General features: G+C 49.0%; 2 protein-coding genes across 3 annotated transcripts in view; one reads left to right on the forward strand and one right to left on the reverse strand.

The window, feature by feature from the left end:
• KLHL18 (kelch like family member 18) overlaps nt 1-10,043 on the forward strand; it is a 47,393-nt gene extending 37,350 nt beyond the window's left edge. For both annotated transcript variants that reach the window (XM_084752678.1, XM_084752679.1), the window contains exons 8-11: nt 2,410-2,514; nt 5,743-5,854; nt 6,936-7,601; nt 7,646-10,043. In XM_084752678.1, the coding sequence (XP_084608804.1) occupies nt 2,410-2,514; nt 5,743-5,854; nt 6,936-7,322 (604 nt within the window). In that variant the 3' untranslated portion in view covers nt 7,323-7,601; nt 7,646-10,043. The remainder of the gene's footprint in view (nt 1-2,409; nt 2,515-5,742; nt 5,855-6,935; nt 7,602-7,645) is intronic.
• A 4,612-nt stretch (nt 10,044-14,655) lies between these two features.
• On the reverse strand, nt 14,656-20,092 carry LOC311581720 (neutrophilic granule protein-like). Its single transcript, XM_084754245.1, has 4 exons — nt 18,679-20,092; nt 17,589-17,690; nt 16,319-16,405; nt 14,656-15,808 (listed from the first exon to the last, which is right to left on the reverse strand). The coding sequence occupies exons 1-4, from the start codon at nt 18,856-18,858 to the stop codon at nt 15,671-15,673; spliced, it is 507 nt and encodes a 168-aa protein (XP_084610371.1). The 5' UTR covers nt 18,859-20,092; the 3' UTR covers nt 14,656-15,670.
• Nucleotides 20,093-20,346: the final 254 nt, after the last annotated feature.

A 20,346-nucleotide genomic window follows, 5' to 3' on the forward strand; every position in this document is an offset into this window, starting at 1 on the left:
ATGTGGAAGTTGTGTTGTTATGTAAGTGCCAGCTAAGGACTGAAAATGTGTGTTATGGAAGATTCCAGGAGGGCGAGGAACTGGACTGGAGCATCTGGAAGACCCCAGGGAAGAGATGGGATTAAAGTTGAAACCTGAGGCTGAGGAGATTTAACCTCACTAGTACTGGAGGAAACCCAGGGAGGTTTCCTTTGTGCCTTCTTCCTCTTGCTGTGCGTACGCTCTCACTGCCCTGGAGGTGCGTGAACTAGGTGATGTCACACACATTCCCAGATGTGAGCACACTCTCAGGGTGGACCGAACTCATACATCGCCAAGCACGGTCTAGCTATCTGTGTCCCCCACCACGTTGCCCGCTCACGTTCCCGGCGTGAGAAGGTATAATTAAAAGACATCACAGTAGTGCCCGTGTTTTGCCTTCTTAGCCCAGAGGTGACAGGCAGCACAGTCCCTTACACCAGGCATGCGCTGCAGTGGCAGGAGGGCCCGTGCCATTTACAGGGTGTCACTGGACAGGTTCTTCCACTCTTGGGTCCCATCCGGCCGCAGCAGATGAACAGTTGCAAATGTTGCTCTTTTGGCTCTCCTCATAGGGACTGGGACAGAAAGAAGCCCAGGGTCCCTGCACATCTAACCAGAACAGATCTGCCTGTGTTTTGACCTTCTATGACATGTGCCCAATTTTAGGGAGGAGAATCATGTGCAGTTTTCAAAGCATAGTTTGAAACCTACTAACCAGTTGCTCATTAATGGTTTTTCTGTATAAGTCTGTGATCTAACTTCTTCCTCACGGACCCATCCTCCTTGCCTTACTTCTAGGTCTCTACTTGGAAGAGCATGTGACTGGGAAGTGGGGAAAGAGGCTAAACGGTAGCACTAGTGGTGAGGAAGTAGTTAGTGTAGAGGCCTTTGCCACATAAAGGTGACACATTCCACATTTCTCGGCTGTATTAGCAGGTGGCCATGGGCTGGGAGGAATCTGCCCTGCAGCACAGACACCAGAGGCACAGAGCATCTGTGCTTGTGCCTTTTGGAAGAAACAGTGTGTGCAAGGATGTGCTTCTTCCGAGGATGCTCTCAGAGCATCTCCTTCCTCCCCCACCCTGCTGAGTTCCCCTCTGCCCTTGGATATTTTGCAGTGTTTTGTGAACAAGGGGCTCATTCTCCCACATCCCCCCCACACAGGCGGCTTTTACTTCCATGGCTTGTGTGTCTCCTCTGGGAGACTCTCTGCGTTGATGGCCATGGGTTTGGTGTGTTATTTGGGAGGAAAGTTCTCTGGGTGTTCCTCTCCCTCGCTGTGGTTAATGCCTTGGTATTAGCAACGTGGGCCCACTTCCATTTGTCCCTTTTAAATTACAGGTTACTTTAAAATGTTCTTAGTCACGTCTGTTCTGACATCCCACATAGCTCTCCATCCTGCCAGTGAGTGGCAGCTTCCTTTCTGCTCTCTTTCCATCTTGTTTCTGTCTTGCAGGCCACCTTCTTACAGGGCTGTACCAGATTGTTCCAGCCCACACTAGTCGGCACCTTCCCTTCTCTCTGTGCTTTCTTTACCTCTTCTTTGACTATAGCTAATAGTTTGGGAGCACCTTTTGACTCGTTGTCATGTCGTTAATCAACTCCCGACTCAACTGCCTTGTGTTTGGGACTAAGGCTGTAGCTCAGTGGTAGGATGCCTGCTCTAGCAAGTGTACAGCCCTAGGTTCAATTCCCGGCATTACCAAGAAAAGGGAAATATGGTTACTTCGTGTGTGTTTCATGTCCATGTCTAGAAGGGTATCAGTGCCTAACAAATTTGTCATTTTTTTGCCATGCAATGGTGATGCACACCTTTAATCCCAGCACTTTACTTTGTATTGCTTATTTTTATGTGTATGGATGCTTGCCTGCATCTATTTCTGTGCACCATATACCCACCTGGTACTTGAGGAGGCCAGAAGAAAGCATCAGATCCCTGAAACTAGAGTTACAGATGGTTGTTAGCCACTGTGTGGGGCTGGGAACTGAACCCAGTCCTCTGGAAGAACAATCAGTGCTGTTAACCTCTGAGCCATCTCTCTACCCAAAAACAGTCCGGAATAAACCAGGCTAGTTGCTGTGGTGCACACCTGAAATCTCAGCAGCTGGGAAACAAGATAGGAGGGTTAGGAGTTCAGAGTCAGCTTCAGCTACCTAAACAAAAAGTACATGAAACCATCAGACATGAGGTGAGCGTGTCAAGGACTAAGTGCCTGAAAGGGAGGTAGCTTGTCCTGGGGTGCCGAGGACCCACAAGCAGCTTCTTAGTTCTCAGCCCTCTGCTGGGTGTGCTCCTGGGGCTGGGTCTATTCTAGAAAAAGACAGTTGACAGATTCATTTCTTCATGCGTGTGACAGGCTGCTGGGATGACCATTCTGTCTGTTTCAGTGCCATGGGGACCGTCGTGCTGGATGGACAGATCTACGTCTGTGGAGGCTACGATGGCAACTCCTCCCTCAACTCTGTGGAGACCTACTCACCCGAGACAGACAAGTAAGGGTGACTTCGGTCCCAGTACAGACCTTAGAGCTACAGCTTGCTCCTTAAGCTGAGTTTGTTTGGTTCGGCTTTTCTGAGATGGAGACGCAGCAGTCCTCGGCCTCAGCCTCCCTCCCGAGTGCCGGAACTACGGACATAAACCATGGGCCTCAGCTAAGCTTTCCCCCACGATCAGGCTGTGTGCTTGTCAGGCTCCTCACTCCCACCACCACCACCTTTTGTTTACTTTTGCTTTGCTTTGTGGGAGAAGAGGTCACCAACTCAAGGACTCCAGTATCCCACCTCAGCCTCAGAGACACACTGGAGCACCCAGCTTGAAGCTTCTTCCGGGCAGAGAGGAACTTTAACAATACTTGTGTGTCATAGATTTTAACATCTCTGGTTAAAGGCCAGACGTGGTGGTATACACCTTTATCCTTCCACTTGAAGGCAGAAACAAGTGCATCTCTGTGACTCCAAAGTCAGCCTGGTCTACAGAGTTCATTCTAGGCCAGACTGGGCTACAAAATGAGACCTTGTCTCAAACAAACAAAACTAACTGGGCATAGTGGAGCACGCCTTTAATCTCAGCACTCAGGAGACAGAGACAGGGAGATCTCCGTGAGTTCGAGGCCAGCCTGTTCTATAAACTGAGTCCAGGATAGCCAGGGCTACACAGAGAAACCTTGTCTCGAAAAAGAAAAACAAAAATTCTTGGTTAAATAAATCTTTTGGTTAAGTTTCAAAAGAGCTAAAGCCAGGCATGGTGGTCCATGCCAACACTTCCACTTGAAGTGGAGGGAGGAGGCTTGGGAGTTCAAGGCCTTGTGAACCCATTTCAGACAAACAAACAAGCAAATGGTGGCGATGCTCCAAAACACTTATTTATTGGTGTGTGTCTTAGTTAAGTCGTTCTGTTGTGATGTAAGTGCAAGCTCAGGAGTGAGGAGCAGCGTGGACAGTATGCTCCAAGGCAGTGAGGCCAATGCAGAAGCAAGAAAGCGTATGGTCAGAAAAGCTCGGGGAGTGTTGATATCTGTTCCCTCAGAGTCCTTGTCTTTCCATTGAACATGTGACATTGCAAATGCTCTAGAAAATCTGGCAGCGAGGAATCCTGTTTAAACCTACGTTTTCTGTGACACCCATTGCAATCTTGTAGGATGCCCTTGTGGAACACTAGAAAACATTGGCAATGTTAGGCTGGATTGCTCATGCTAGTGTTTGAATCCCTCATCTTAGATAATACAACGTGGGCAGATGGCTGAACAGGCCTATCAGGATGCTCTAAAGCCAATGTCCCGTTGCCTAACAACTGACTGTGGTTATCATCCAGCAGGAAGGAGGCTGGTCCTCCCAGTGCTCAGTTTGGCAGGCCGTGAGTGCATTGTCATCCCTTTCCCTGGAGGCCTGTGTCTGGATCTCTAGGTGCAGAGTGGGGAACACTCCTCTCCCTAGGGCAGGGGTACAAGGTGAGATGCAACAAGGATGGACAGTGAGGCTGCAGGAGGATGGCTCAGTTTAGAAAGCATTTGCCTTGCAAGCATGAGTTGTGCCAGGCGTGGTGGCTCCTGTTCGCAATCCTGTATGAGAAGGTAGAGACAGGAGGCCAGCCAGTCTAGCCTGATAGATGAGCTCCAGGCCAATGAGGTGCCCTGTCTCAAGGAAAGGAGGTGGACACGGTGCTGAGGATAATAGCCATCTGGTTCTATGTGCACTTTCACACATGTGTATGCGCGCGCACACACACACACTTTTTTCAAAAAGGTTAAACAGTGGTAATTGCTTATCCTAGACAAGGAGACGGCAGGCAGGGAGGGGTTCAACTAAGAAATTCCCACTGGAGCCAGGTATGGTGGCGCACGCCTTTAATCCCAGCACTTGGGAGGCAGAGGCAGGGGGATTACTGTGAGTTCAAGGCCAGCCTGGTCTACAAAGCTAGTCTAGGACAGTCAAGGCTACACAGAGAAACCCTGTCTGGGGGTATCGGTGGGGGGAAATTCCCATTAGGCGTGGTGGGCTCACGACTTTAATCCCAGCACTTGGGAGGCAGAGGCAGGAGGATCTCTGTGGGTTCGAGGCCAGCCTGGTCTTCAAATTGAGTCCAGGACAGCCAAGGCTAACACAGAGAGACCCTGTCTCGAAAAACAAAGCAAAAAACAAAAGAAAAAAGAAATTCCCCACTGTATGGTGTGGGTATTTCTTGGTGGATAAAAACCACATGATAAAGAAGTACACCAAGAGCTGGGCATGGTAGCTCATCCTGTCATCTCAGAGCTTGAGAGCTAAGACAGGAGGATTGCCTCCACTTCAAAGCCAACCTGAGTGAGACCCTGTCTCAAAAACACAAACAGAGATGGACATTGTGACATATGCCTTTAATCCTGGCACTTGGCAGGCAGAGGCAGAGGATTCGAGGCCAGCCAGGTCTACAAAGTGAATTCTAGGACAACCAGGGCTATACAGAGAAACCCTGTCTTGAAAACCCAGCAAAACAAAACCTACATGAAGTACTTGTGCACTGCCTTCTCTAAGGCAGTGAGTCTCCACCTCAGGGCCACAGTATAACTGCTGCCTATGTGGGATTATGGTAAAGCTAGCCTATAAATAAGACCACCATTGCAATGGTCCAGGTGGGAGGCCGGAGCTAGGCAAGTGGTATTAGGATGGGAACTAGTAGTGACCAGGAAATAAGCCAACTAGTATTTGTAGACCACAAGAATGCTGAGAGAGGCAGAAGCCAAAGGAACCATTCATTCAAGTGGGTTGTTTGTTTGTTTTAAGATTTATTTTTTTATTATTATTATACATTGTTCTGCCTGCATGTACGATGTAGGCCAGAAGAGGGCATCAGATCACATTATAGATGCTTGTGAGCCACCATGTGATTTCTGGGAATTAAACTCAGGACCTCTGGAAGAGCAGCCAGTGCTCTTAACCTCTGAGCCATCTCTCCAGCCCCACTCACTCAAGTTTTATAAGTAGAGTAGCTAGGTGGCCGAGGAAGGCAGAGCAGTTGCAGGTGTGCTGACAGGCCTTGTTTGAGATGTGCTGATTTTGTATGCCATGGTGACTGGCTGTGGATCTGAGGCTCGGTCGAGAGGCAGCAGCAGAGGCGATAAGAGAAGTGATAAACTATCAGGACACTAGAGGAAGTAGAAAAATTCGCCTGAAGCTGGCTAAGCTGTCTTGGGAGGTCATCAACTCTGAATCTCACGCCTCCTCCTGTCTCCACTGTCTCTGCAGGTGGACAGTAGTGACTCCAATGAGCTCAAACCGCAGCGCTGCTGGGGTTACAGTCTTCGAGGGCAGGATATACGTGTCGGGTGGTCACGACGGCCTGCAGATCTTCAGCAGTGTGAGTCTGACCCCTCCCGGGTGACTTCTTCCATCCTTGGTTTTTGTTTTGTTTTTAATTCAGCCCTGGGCTGAGAGTGTAGCCCACTCGTATATTGCTTGTCTAGCACGCACAGGGCCCTGGGCTCAGTACCCCAGCACCATACAAACAAAAAAGTTTTAACCCTGCCATTACTGGGTTAAGGTTATCTACTGAGATTTCAGCCTGTGTCCTACAGCATCTAGAGAGCCCATGTACACAAGGAAGTGGAGGGTGTAGTCATCCTGAACTTGGCCCATCCGGTGTCCACGGGCTGCTAGGAAAGCCTGCAACAGCCCTCTCCAGAGCAAGCCCATCATCATGTGAGGAGCGAATACCAGCTACTGTGTTCTTCTGCACACTCTGCTGGAAGCTACGGTTATTCTTTTCGTTTTGGTTTTCGAGACAGGGTCTCTCTGTGTAGCATTGGCTGTCCTGGACTCACTTTGTAGACCAGGCTGGCCTCAAACCCACATCGATCCGCCTGCCTCTGCTTCCCAAGTGCTGGGATTAAGGGCGAGCACCACCACGCCCAGCAGTTATTCTTTTAAAAGACTCAGCATCCAGCTGGGCATGGTGGTGCACACCTGTGTTGCCAGCACCTGGGAAGGCAGAGGCAGGTGGACCTCTGTGAATTCGAGGCCAGCCTGGTCTACAAAGCGAGTCTAGGACAGCCAGGGCTACACAGGGAAACCCTGTCTCAAAAAAAAAGTCAGCAGCCATGCAGTGGTGCTTAGTGAGTACTGAGACAGAAAATGCTTGTGACAGTTGCATGAGACAGTACTCTCCTTCCAGCCCCGCCATCACCCAGAAGCCCTTCCTTGAGAAAATCTTCTCTTCATTTCCTTGCATGTGCCCAGAAGGCATCAGCCTAGTAGAAGAGCAACAGGTACGCAGATATGAGCAGATATGAAGAGATGGCTTCAGAGCTAGGGCACGTGCTAACTGAGCTCCCTCTCCCGCCCAGTCTGCCACCGTGTCAGCTTCTGTGCCCTGCAGGGTCACCCATGGACCAGGCCTTGGCTCTAACCGTGTCGTACCTGCGCCTCTCTCCCTGCTGCAGGTGGAACACTACAACCACCACACGGCCACCTGGCACCCAGCAGCCAGCATGCTCAACAAGCGCTGCCGACACGGTGCTGCCTCCCTGGGAAGCAAGATGTTTGTGTGTGGGGGCTACGATGGCTCTGGTTTCCTCAGCATTGCTGAGATGTATAACTCTGTGGCAGACCAGTGGTGCCTCATAGTGCCCATGCACACACGCCGGAGTCGGGTCTCCCTCGTGGCCAGCTGTGGGCGCCTCTATGCCGTGGGGGGTTACGATGGACAGTCAAACCTAAGCTCGGTGGAGATGTACGACCCAGAGACGGACCGCTGGACATTTATGGCCCCCATGGCGTGCCATGAGGGAGGGGTTGGTGTGGGCTGCATCCCTCTGCTCACCATCTAACGAGAGGATGGGATGCGGTGGGTTAGGGATCTGGTACAAGCATAGGCGCTTCCTTCCAGGGGAAAGTCCTCTCGGAAGAGGCAGTGGTGGACCAGAAGACGGGGTGAAATGTGAGCCTGCCAGAGGGACAGTTATTCCAGGTGCTTAAGTCTTCCCTCGCTGTGCTGCCCTTGTGACCTTAGGTTATCAAGGTGCACAGCACAAGACAGGCGTCCCTCTGGGTCCCACAGCCGGTAAGGCGGGAGTGCTTTGCTGGCCCGTGCGTGCGTGCGTGCGTGCGTGCGTGCGTGCGTGCGTGCGTGCGTGCTTGCGTGCGCACACAGGCTGGCCCAGCTCCCACTTGCCAGAGCGCTGTGAGTGCCCATGCGCAGGAGGCCTTCCAGCCGACGCTCCTCCTTCCCTGCTTGTCTGCAGCCTTGTTGTGGCCCATTTGCCACGAGGAGCAGCAGTGTCCAAGCCTATTGGGAAGTGTAGGGTAAAGCCAGGAGAGAAGGGAGCCCCTGGTGTTCCGACTGCCTGTGGTAGTGCGCGTGCGCACACGGCTTTTCCTTCGCACAGAGGACTTTGTCCCTGCCTCCAGCAAGCAGGGAGGACAGAAGACTTCACCGTGCCTGGTTGTTTTTTGGGAATTCAGTGAGGTCTTTCTCCGCTTGTCCTGGAGAAACAAGGAGAATAGAGATGCTTGAGAGAAATGGGAGGAAACGGCAACAAGAAAATGTTCGAGAAAAACTGGAAGGAAAAGACATTTTTAAGTGAACATTTTCCACAGGAAGAAAACATAAATGACACTAAAAGCAAATGCACATTCAAATGGAAAACCATCAAACATGACAACAGTGTTATCCACTCCCACATTCGAGTCCCAGGGTCCCGAGTCCTCCTAAAGCAGTTGGGGTTCCCTCTGAGCCCCAGTGTGTCTGAAATCAGGACATTCTTGACTGGACCTGTAGCAAGGTGCTCATGGGGTTCGTCTCCTCACTCACCATCAGAGGCTGAATTACTGCCAGTCGTCTCTACCGGAGCTCCCAGCTGTCTGTCGCCCCCATGGGTACATCCCACTGCCGCTTAGCGCTCTTCCAGAGCCCCACTCCCACTCACATCCCTTCCCTCTCTGGCCGGCAGGAAACAGCATGTCTGGCCATCTCACCCGTCTGCCATCCTTAAATAACCCTCATTGTGACACTTCCAGAGCCCACTGACCATCGGTAGCTCTGGGACCTAACCAGGGCCTTGTTCCCACCAGCCATGGGCTAGCCTGGTCAGGTGACTCCTCTGCCCTGCCGTTCCCCTGCTTTTCCATCCACTCGCCAACCCTGACGGTCCCCCTTCCCTCCAGCCCTTGGCAGAGTGACCAGCAAGACGGGCCTTTGCATTCAAACGTCGCTGGCTCCATGATGTAAAGGCCTAAAGACTAAAACATGTCTGTTGCTGCTGCAAAGAAGAGATTTTATATTTCTTTCTCTAATCTTGGCAAATGACCTCATGAAGAGAGGCCATGCATGCTCCTTGCTCTGATGGGTCCTGACACAGCACAGAAGGACCCAGGTGGAGATTTTCTGTTTCCAGTGCACTGGGCAGTGGGCCTGACCTCCAACTGCTGCTGCCAAAATCTGGTTTTCTAAGATTCTCCCAGTAGAGACTAAAAAGGTATAATTATTTTTAGCCCCAAACTGGGTCTTGGGGTCCTGCTCTCCACCTGATTGGCTTCTTTCCCTTTGCTGCCTGCCTGGAGCGGCCTGGAAGCCGGCTCAGAGAGGCACCGTGTGAAGCCTGGGGGCATCCCTCGCCCCAGACCCTCAGGGTGACCAGGGTGTGTAATTGCCATGGATCCAGAAGGAAGGGCTTCCGTTCCCTGCAGCTGAAGAGCTGGGCCTCTGCTATAAGCACTTGAAAATAATGTTTTTATTCTAAAAGACGGAACAATCTGATACTGATAAATTTTAACTAGGCTCCCCGTGGAGCGCCAGCATTTCTCCCTGCCCCTCAGTTGGCCAGCTGAGGTAGACTCCGGGGCACTATGGGTCTTGGTTTCCTGTTAGTCCTGTTAGGAGGGGTATGGTATATCCGTGCTCGTCTTCTTAAGCCCTTCCGTGAATGTACTGCCCAGCCCCGACCATGAAGGTGCTGAGACCCCGTCAGTGGGCTCCCAGGTGGGCCTCCTGGTCCTTACGACGCTAGCAGACTGCATCACTAGAGATGATACATCATCTTCCCCTGGCCTGCTGCTGTCGGATTAGCCTTCCTGAGTCCACCCCCACCTCCTCGTGTAGAGCTTACACAGAGACAGTGTTTCCAAGACACATCAAGCCAGTGTTTTGATTTGGGTTCTGAGCACATTTGAGCAAACAGGAACATTTTCATACTCCCCTGTCTGAGGGCAGATGGCTGGTCTGACTCTTTAGTGTTGGAACAGTAGGATCATGGGAAAACAGACATCACCCAAGGACATTGTGGAAGGAATGTAACCAGGAGATAGGTCAGAGGCCACTTGGTGGGCCATGGGATCTGGCCACTGTCCTTTCTCTTCTTAGTCTTGGCTCTCTTCTGGGTTTCATGACAAGCCGAAGACAGCTGAAGACCAGCCTCCTGATGGAACAAAGGATGGAAATAAGTAGGAATGCTGTCCCTCTTCACAGGAAACTTTTTATTTATAGACTGCATGTCTTTTGTGTTATGAAACCAAAGAGAAATAAAGAGAACACACCTATTTCTCCTGCCTTTTCCCAGTTGTTGTCTCTCTTTGGGGTATGTGTGTAGAGGAGTTGGCATCGGGTGTCTTTCTTGATTGCTTTCCACCTTAGATTTTGAGGCAGGTACTCTTACTGAGCTTGAAGCTCACCCAATTTGATTTGACTGACTAGCCAGCAAGCCCTAGGGATCTGCCAAACTTTTGTCCCCAAGTACTGAGATTGTAGGTGTTACATTGCTCCATCCAGTGTTTTTGTTTTTGTTTTTACCTGGGTGCTAGGGATCAAATACAGCTCCTCAGTTTTGTACTTGACCAATTAAGTCAGCCATCTTTTTTAACATTTTTTATTTTTTACATATACATTTATATTATTACACAAATATACAATAAACTACCTATAGCAAGAAGAACCATTGCACAATCAGGAATTATATAAATGTACATTCTTAGTATTTTGGCTATTTGTGTTTTCTCCTGACATTTTCATTTTTTATTTTTGTTTGTTTTGAGACAGAGTTTCTCTGTGTAGCCTTGGCTGTCCTAGACTCACTTTGTAGACCAGGTTGGCCTTGAACTCACAGAGATCTACCTGCCTCTGCCTTCCAAGTGCTGGGATTAAAGGCATGCGCCACCACACCGGGCCTCCTAACATTTTTAAGTATTAGAAGTAAATTATATTTTTTCAAGATTGATTTATTTATTATTTATACAGTATTCTGCCTGCATGCATACCTCCACACCAGAAGAGGGCACCAGATCTTGTAGATGGTTATGAGCCACCGTGTGGTTGCTAGGAATTTAACTCAGGACCTTTGGAAGAACAGCTGGTGCTCTTAACCTCTGAGCCATCTCTCCAGCCACAGTAAATTTTTGTTTTGTTTTGTTTTTTGAGACAGGGTTTCTCTGTGTATCAGCCTTGGCTGTCCTGGACTCTGTAGGCTGGCCTTGATCTCACAGAGATCTGCCTGCCATTATATTTTTATTTGATTTGGTTTATAAGAAAAGTATATTGGACAAATTACAAACATTTCCATGAAAATAATGGGAAAGCCAAATGAACCTCTAGCAAGAGCACTCTTTGAGAGATGTGGTTTGAACGAAATGTCCCCTCTACATCTCAGGCTTTTGAATACTGGGTCCCAGGGTGGTGGCTGTTTGGAGAGGGTTAGGAGGTGTGGCCTTGCTGGATGAAGTGTGCCACTGAGGGCGGGCTTTGAGGTATTAAAAGTTTTGCATTAGGTCTCTGCCTCCTGCCTCTTGGTCATATCTGGATGTGAGCGCTCAGCTGTCCCTGCTGTCATGTCTGCCACCTGCTGCCACAAGTCCCTGGCATGATAGGCTCTTGTCCCTCAGGAAGTATGCGCCCTTCCCTCTGTATGGTGCCTTGCTCACAGTGTTTTACCACAGCAACAAAGCAGCAGCCAGTACAAGTTATCTGTGCGTTTTATTTCATACAAACGAATACTGGTGGAAAATGTGCAGAGATTCTCTGTCACTGCTGTGTATTTGCTCCTGTCTAGACTGCCACAGCTCCCAAGTTTTCCCTTTCCTCAACTGCCACAAAACTATAGATCTAGTCTCCCGTGGGATGCATCTCCATGTTGTCTGCATAAAGCCAGCATCTCCCCTCCACTCCAGCATATCCATAAATGCCCAAGCAGAAAGTCTTTAACTTCAGTATACAGAAAAGTAACTGAAAAGGAGGGTGTGGGGTGGTAAAAAAAAAAAATGAAAAAACACTGGGAAAAAAGTGTGTGAGATGTGTGAGGCCAGGCATGGTGGCATACACTTTTTTTATTCTTTTTCTTTTTGGTTTTTCGAGACAGGGTTTCTCTGTATAGCCCTGGTTGTCCTGAACTGTCTTTGTAGACCAGGCTGGCCTCAAATTCACAGAGATCCCTGTCTCTGCCTCCTAAGTGCAGTAGCATACACTTTTATTTATTTTATTTTTTTTTATTCTTTTTGGCATACGCTTTTAACTTCAGCACTTGAGAGGCAGAAGCAAGTGGATATCTGTGAGTTCAAGGCCAGCCTGGTCTATGTAGTGAGTTTCAGGAGAGCCAGAGCTACATAGTGAGATTCTATTCCAAAGAAAGAAAAGAAAAGAAGGAGAAAGAAGAGAGAGAGAGAGAGCTGGAAAGATGGATCAGCAGTAAGGGAGCCTCCTACTCTTGCAGATGACCCAACATCCTCTTCTGCCTTCCAAGGTCATTGTACACATGTGGTATACACTAACACACACACACACACACACACACACACACACACACACTGGCTTTTAAAATTAAAAATATTTTTAAGGCTTCATGGGCTAGAGAGATGGCTCAGTAGTTAAAGCACTTGCTTCACAAACAAAATGACAGGATTTAGGTGGCAAGGGTGTTAGAGTTTGACAAAGAACCAAGTTTTTTAATTAATTAATTGGGTTTTTCAAGACAGGGTTTCTCTGTGTAGCCCTGGCTGGCCTGAAACTCACTCTGTAGACCAGGCTGGCCTCGTACTCAGAGAGATCCACCTGCCTCTGTACCACCACTGCGCAGGCTGAGAACCAGTTGTTTTGAGCCTCATTTCACCAAAATCAAGTGAATACTTAAAAAGAGAAGAGGATAGGGTTGGGCGTAGTGGCGCACGCCTTTAATCCCAGCCACTCAGGAGGCAGAGGCAGGTGGATCTCTGAGTTCAAGGCCAGCCTGGTCTACAAAGACTCCAGGACAGCCAAGGCTACACAGAGAAACCCTGTCTCAAAAAAACCAACCTTCCCCGCCTCCCAAAAAGAGGATACTAGAGCACATGATATAACGGTATGGGGGGGTTGTAAATCGTGATATTTAAAGGTTTAAGCAGGGATTAGGCTATGTGTTAAGAGGCAAAGAGGTGGTGGGATGTGTTAACAAATATGAAAGATGTATGAGAAACCCTTAAGGAAACCCACTGCGTCATTTTCATCGTTGTTGTTGTTGTTGTTGTTTGAGACCATGTTACTCTGCATAGTCCTGGCTGTCCTGGATCTTGTTCTACAGATCAGGCTGGTCTTGAACTCAGAGATTCTCCCACTTCTGCCTCCCGAGTGCTGAATTTAAAGGCATGTGCTACCACTGCCTAGCTGGAAGCTCACTACTTTATAAACTAATCTAAAATTATGAATAAAAAAGTAGAAGAAGTTTGAACACAGATGCTCTTGAATGGACAGATAATGATCCCCATAAAAGCCATGAGTTATTAAATGAAAACTTCAGTACCTACTCCCTACACCTTACTGGTCAGGGAGGGCCCAGGGGCCCCCAAACAACACAGGCTAATGCCCCATTGTTGAAGACATAATACACTTTGGTTATAGGGCACAGAGAAAGAAAGTTGGAACTTGACCTTAAAACTTCCTTCCCCCATGCAGGCCACTGGGGGAGAAAAGACATCAGTGGTGTCCCTGCATCCAACCCTGCATGCTGCAATACTGACCCAACAGGCAAAATGTGTCCTCTGCTGCTCTAGTGGCATAGAGGTCATGTGTGTAACCAGCTACTTTTGGGTTGGGTTGAGGCCTGATCTGCAGGAGCTCAGGCCTGGTACTGTAAACCTGGTCAAAGAGCTGTGCGTAGCTCAGTAGTTCACATGCCCTTCTACTGTTGTTTTTCTTTTTCTTTCTTTCTTTCTTTCTTTCTTTTTTTTTTTTGTTTGTTTGTTTGTTTTTTGAGACAGGGTTTCTCTATGTAGCCTTGGCTGTCCTGGACTCACATTGTAGACCAGACTGGCCTCAAACTCACAGGAATCCACCTGCCTCTGCCTCCTGAGTGCTGGGATTAAAGGTGTGTGCCACCACCGCCCGGTCTTCTTAAAGACATTTTGTCAAACTGCCTTCTAAATATTTATGCTTATACTCAGGGATTAGTGTTGCTTCCAACCTTGGCCAGAGGTTAGCATTAGTACAGATATTCACACTTGGTCAAAGTGCTGAGAATGAGTATCTGCTGAGTGCTCGGTCCTCAGTGGGCCATCTGTATCACACACACCACACCCCAGGCTCAGGGAACATCGCGGACAAGGGATAGAATAACCCTAAGAGCTGCAGGATGGGGCTGAGCGCTGTGAACTTCTGTCTTTGGGACATGGCCTGGCCACGTCACCCTTGGACTCACCGCAGCTGTGATTACCTCTGCACGATCTCACATCTGCAAGGTCAGCCAACATTCCAACAGGCAGCACTGACTGGACTTGGTGAGTTATTAACACATTAAAAAGAGAGGGCATGGGGTGGGGAGGGGATCATGTTGAGGGTGTTTTGGGGGTGTGGAGGGAGAAGGGGTACATATCATCAAGATGCATTATTCACAGTTAGTTGACGATGAAAAAAAGGAGTAAAGCTTGGCGTGGTGGCTCATATCTGTAACCCAGACACTGGGGAGGCTGAAGTAGGAGGACTAGTGTGAGTTTGAGGTCAGCCTGTGCTATCCAGCAAGATCCTGTCTCTCACACGCAAGCAGTGGCCTTCAGATACCGATGATTATGGTGACCTTTTTGATACCCATAGGAGGGGTGCTCAAGAGGTAGTATGGCGTGCATGTGAAAGTTTAAAGTTATGACGGGAACTTTATGCTAAGCAACTAAAGGCAGCCACAGACAACTTACTCTGCCTCCCTGGGCTCCTCTGCCCCCATACCCAGTCCCTCTCTTAAAAATTAGGGGAAAAGTTTATACTTTTAAAGTGTGTGTGTGTGTGTGTGTGTGTGTGTGTGTGTGTGTGTGTGCAAGAGAGCATGCATGCATGTGTGCATTTTACATGGATGCCACAGCACATGTGTAGAGGTCAGAGAAACAACCTACAGTAGTTTTCTCTTTCCATCACGTAGGTCCCGGGATCAGACTCAGGTTTTCTAGTTGGGTGGCAAGCGCCCCTACCCATTGAGCCACCTAGCCGACCCCTCACTTTCTCTCTCTGGCCCCTTCTCTGACCTCACAGATTTCCTCAACCCCAACTCAGGGCCTGACACATTTGTCTCTTCACCCCGAGTTCAGGCAGTCCAGCTCCGAGCACATCATTTATTCACATCCTCACTAATCTCAGAAGCGTTTTATTGAACCTCTCATATGTTTCCCTCAAGGTGATCTGACCACCCCTCCCCCCCCCATCTCCACACGTCCCAGTTAAGGTGTCTCCATATGTAAAGGGGCATTTGGTGTCACAGTGACTGGGCAGGGAGCAGGAACTGTCCTCCTAGGATGCCACGAGGACATCATCAAACAATTCATTCTATAGCAACCTGCAACTGGCACCCAGAGGCCCACCTGGGAATAGATGCAGTGCTGTCTGGCTGGGGACACAGCAGGTGACCCCAACGTGGTCTGAGGATTGAGAGTAAACCCACGTGGGAAGGACACTTTCGCTCTGGGAAAGTGAGGAAGGAGGCTTCCCGCTGGAGGGGACTTCTGAGCATGGGCATTGAAGAGTCAATAGGAGTTTCAGATACAGGGTAGGGCAAGAAGTCCCGACAAATGGAGACCAGTGTGCAAAGGTATGAATGCTTTGGAAGCTGGAGGGTTTCTAGAGAGGGGCATTCGTGGGAAGTGTGGGAAGTGCGGAAGCAGGGCCAGGTCTTGAAGGCAGCAGAGGGAGGTAGAGGAAGGTCACAGTAGGCAGGCAGAGCTTCCTCTCCCCCTGCCAGACTTAGAAATTTCGGAGGATATTGCCGATGATGTCATACTTGGCGTTTTCATAAATGTCCCTGACCCTAGGGGGAAGACCTTTGAACTTGTCCTCCTCGTTTGAGGCAACATAATCAGCAAAACTGCTCACCTGGGCACCCTGTAGGAGAGATGCAAGTCAGTCACCACCATCACAGTAGACAGAGTCCTTTCCCAACCTGCCCGTCATCTTCCCCTCAAGGGGAGGGTGAGGCGACAGAGGCATCCGCTACAACATGAAGGCCTGGCCTCCATCCACTGGAGCCCACAGGGCCCGAGCAGATCTGGATTAGGAGAGGGGTGAGCTTCCATGGGCTGCCTTGAGGCCAGGAAATTGGTGCTCCAGAGCACCAGAGTCCCCGCCAGAACTCTTCCGGCTCCTCCCCCCAACAGTGGGAATGTCAAAGGTCTGAGTTATGCTGGTACAGCACCTACCGCACTGTTTGCTAAAAGGGGCTTGGTTGGTTCTATTTTTCAGATAATTTGTGTGTATACATGCATGTGCATGCATATGTATGTAGCATACACACAGTCAACTCAGTGTCTCCTGGAGTCCAGGAAAGAGCCCAGCAGGAACGAATGGTTAACCTCAGGACTGGGCCCTGAGTAGAATAGGGCAGCAGCTGCTCACCTCTCCTCTGCAGTCCCTGTCGCAGGTCAAGGTCAAGGAGGTTGACCTCCGCCTTGTGAAAAATTCCCCTGTGCAGTTCCGCTCCTCCTGCAGGTGGATGGGACAAGAGTTAGAGGCATCTTGCTACATTTCAGGAGAGATGTTCTCAAACCAGTGATGCAAGCCAGAGCCAGAAATATGAGACAGCGACCAGGAAGGACAGATGCACACCCATCGCCATAAACGACAGGACACCCATACAAAATTATTACAGGAGAGGGCACCCATAAGCTACCACGCCAAGAGAAAACCATGTTTGCTGAAGGTGAAGATGTGTGGGTGAAGACATGTCAACAGGTGGGTCATGAGGTTGTGAAACAGTAAATTTTTGTTTTGTTTTGTTTTTTGAGACAGAGTCTCCCTGCGTTAGCCTTGGCTGTCCTGGACTCGCTTTGTTGACCAGGCTGGCCTCAAACTCACAGCGATCCACCTGCCTCTGCCTCCCGAGTGCTGGGATTAAAGGCATGCGCCACCACTGCCTGGCGTGAATCGGTACATTTAACCATTGCTTTAAATGTGAATGGTAAAAGAACATTTAAAATATGTTACTTTCTAGTTCTATTTGTAAAAACCAACATCTCAAGCTGGGTGTGCTGGCGCACACCTATAATCCCAGCACTCAGAGAGGCACAGACAGGTGGGTCGCTGTGAATTTGAGACCAGCCTGGTCTACAAAGCAAGTCTAGGACAGCCAAGACTACACAGCGGTGGGGGGGGGGAACAAGCAGCATCTCTAGGTGGATTACAGACATACTTTGTCATTTTGCATATATACATATATACATACATATATATATAGTAGCTTTTAGCGTGTAATGCCTCCTCCCACAATTTTTTTTTTTGACACTAAAAATCAAACCAAGGGCCTTGGATGTGCTAAGTAAGACTCCACCACTGAGCCACATATTGTTGTAGTAAGTGATTGCGATCATTTAAAGTAAGATATTAAAGAAAGTCTTGGGTGTTTTTTTTTTTTCTGAAAACTATTTGGGGTATGTGAAAATGGGTGCCTACAACGATCAGGGGACAGCCGGTGGTGGGAGTCAGCTCTCTTTACCTTGTTGTCTCTAGGTTTCCTGTACCCACTAAGCCATCTCTCAGCCCAAAACTCTTGATTTTGAAAAAAGGCTCCAACCTTAAAATGGCCAGTGAAGCGGTCAGGAAAGGTTGGAGAAGAAGAGAGAACTTCTCTTCCTCCACACGGCACTCCGGGAGCTGGAAGGAAACTCACCCCATCCTCCAGGAAGCCGCAGTCTTCAGGCCGTGTCCCCGGCGCAGCGATGCACGTTGTCTCTTTAATGGTGAACCTGAGTGGAACGTTGGTCGTCGGATTCTAAAGACGCAACAGAGAACTCATGACCATCTTTTCTTCACAGATGAGGCATCAAAGCAGAAAGAAGCTACAAGATACTGCCAGCATCAGTCTAGTCTGGGTCTACACTGCCCACCAAAGTCTGGGGCTTATTAAATAACGCGAGACCTAAAGGGTAAAGTCAGTGAGTATTGTAATACCTGCCTGAGTCTCTGCACTCAGGAGGTGAAGGCACGTAGATCTCTGTGAGTTCCAGGCCAGCCAGGGTGACATAAAGTAAAGGGTATAATTGGGCCTGGTGACACACACCTGTAATCTCAACCCTTGGGAGGGGGAGGCAGGAGGAGGAGGAGTTCAAGGCCATTCTCAGCCATGTAGCAAGTTCCAGGCAGCCTGGGCTATGTGCCATTCTGTCTAAAAAAAATGGGAGAGGTTGTGATCTTTACACAAATAGCTCTATGATACTATTTTTTTTCTTTTCTTTTTTTTTTGGTTTTTCGAGACAGGGTTTCTCTGTGTAGCCTTGGCTGTCCTGGACTCGCTTTGTAGACCAGGCTGGCCTTGAACTCACAGCGATCCACCTGCCTCTGCCTCCCAAGTGCTGGGATTAAAGGCGTGCGCCACCACGCCCGGCATCTATGATACTCTTGTGCTTGCACTTCAGGATCCTCGTTTTATTTAAAGATTTCTTTATTTACTATTATGTATACAGTGCTCTCCAGTATCCCCTTGTATAGAATAGGAACACAGATTCCTTCCCTTCATGTCTCACTCCAGGAGACAGGCTGACAGTACAGACAGCAGAAATGGCTGAGCCTAGAACTCATTACATAGCTGAGGCAAACCCTGAACTTCCAGTCCTTCTGCCTCTACCTGATAGGGTTCGAGTCCCAGGGTTTCATGCACGCAAGGCGAACAACACTCTACCATCTAAGCTACATCCCTAGTGTCTAGATAAAAGAAACCTTCTACGCTGCCTATTTCCCAGGCTGGAGCGGCAGACACTCACCTGACTAGATGGCACAGTGACATTTAGCAGACGGAAGAGGGGCTTTCCTCGCTGCCCTTTGTTGTATGTCTCTACGGCCAGGTCAACAATATCATCATAATTCTGTAGGCGGCGACGGGCCTCACAGGCTACCACAGCCAAGGCCACCACCAATACAAAGGCCTTCCACAGCCCTGTCATTGTCTCTGGCACATTACCACTCTTATCCCCTTTTATTTAGGTGATACTGAGGCTGCCTTGCTCAAGGATGGCTGGCGACATAAAAGGTTGGTACCCCCAGGAAGGAGGCCCGTTCTTTACTTGGCTAGAAATCAAATATTGGCCAATGTTATGAAACACTGTTGGCCAAGGGAGGCAAGGTTTGGGCAACAGACCAGGGCTTCGAAGCCAGTCCTGAGCAAGAAGCAAGAGGCTTGTGGGCAGGCGGGCACATCTATTTACTCTGGGCCTCAGTGTCCCTGCTGGCCTCCTCCAGATCGCCTTGTTCACAGCTCTTCCTTCTCTACCTGGCTCTTCTGTTTTGACCCCCAAAATAGCTGCCCAGAACCCATGGACTCCATATATGAGTTCAACATCCAGGTTCACAAAGGGATGGTCATTTCGAGGCTACACTCAGCATGACACCCATGGTGTCACATACATTTTAAAAAATGCATTGAGTTTAAAAATTCTGAATGTCATCACTTCTTGGCCTTTCAATTTTGTTGATAAATTAGGCATGGTGGCACACATCTGTAATCCCAGTACTTGGGAGACACAGCCAAGTGTGAACTCTGTGAGTTCAAGGCCAGACTGTTCTTCAAAGTGAGTTTCAGGCCAGCCAGGGCTACATAGTAAGACCAGTTTCTACAAATAAAATAAAGGTACAGTGTGGTGGTGGTACACACATTTAATCCCAGCACTTGGGAGGCAGAGGCAAGAGGGTATAGGTGTTACAGCTCTGAGGGGAAAGGTATCCTCACAGTAGGGAGCCAGAAATGCAGGACAACAAACCTCATGCAAAAGATTTATTGGGAAAGACACACTAAAACGGCTACCTCTGTTAGGAGGTGAGGGAGAAACAGCAAAAAAACTGAGCAGGACGTAGATTTTGTTTTGTTTTGTTTTCTTTCATTGCATTTTTTTGAGATAGGGTGTCTCTGTGTAGCCTTGGCTGTCCTGGAACTCACTCTGTAGACCAGGCTGGCCTCGAACTCACAGAGATCCACCTGCCTCTGCCTCCCAAATGCAGGGATTAAAGACATGAGCTACCATCACCCAGCTATATAGAGTTTCTTGTGGAAGCAGAGCTTTCCAGGGTGGCGTGGGACTGGTGGGATTTTGTGGCCAGATCTTGGGGTTTCCCCCACCCCCTGTAGGATGGAGCTTGGCCACCTGCATCTCAAGAGGGTGGAAGTCTGGGGTGGGACCTGGCCACTTGCACCTTTAGGGAGTTATAGAAGGTCTCTGTGAGTTCAAGGCCATCCTGGTCTACAATCAGGAGTTCCATGAAGACTCATAGTCAGACCCTATCTCAATAAATAAATAAGTAAAATAAAATAAAATTTATTCACTTATTAAACTTTACCACTTAGTATATGTCCATGCACCCATAGCCATGGCCCGAGTATGGAAGTCAGAAGATAACTTTGTGGAGCTGGTTCTTGCTACAGTTTCATGGCAGGTCAG

Source organism: Acomys minous (genome assembly GCF_964271855.1).
Source record: "Acomys minous genome assembly, chromosome: 13".
Taxonomy (NCBI): Eukaryota; Metazoa; Chordata; class Mammalia; order Rodentia; family Muridae; genus Acomys; species Acomys minous.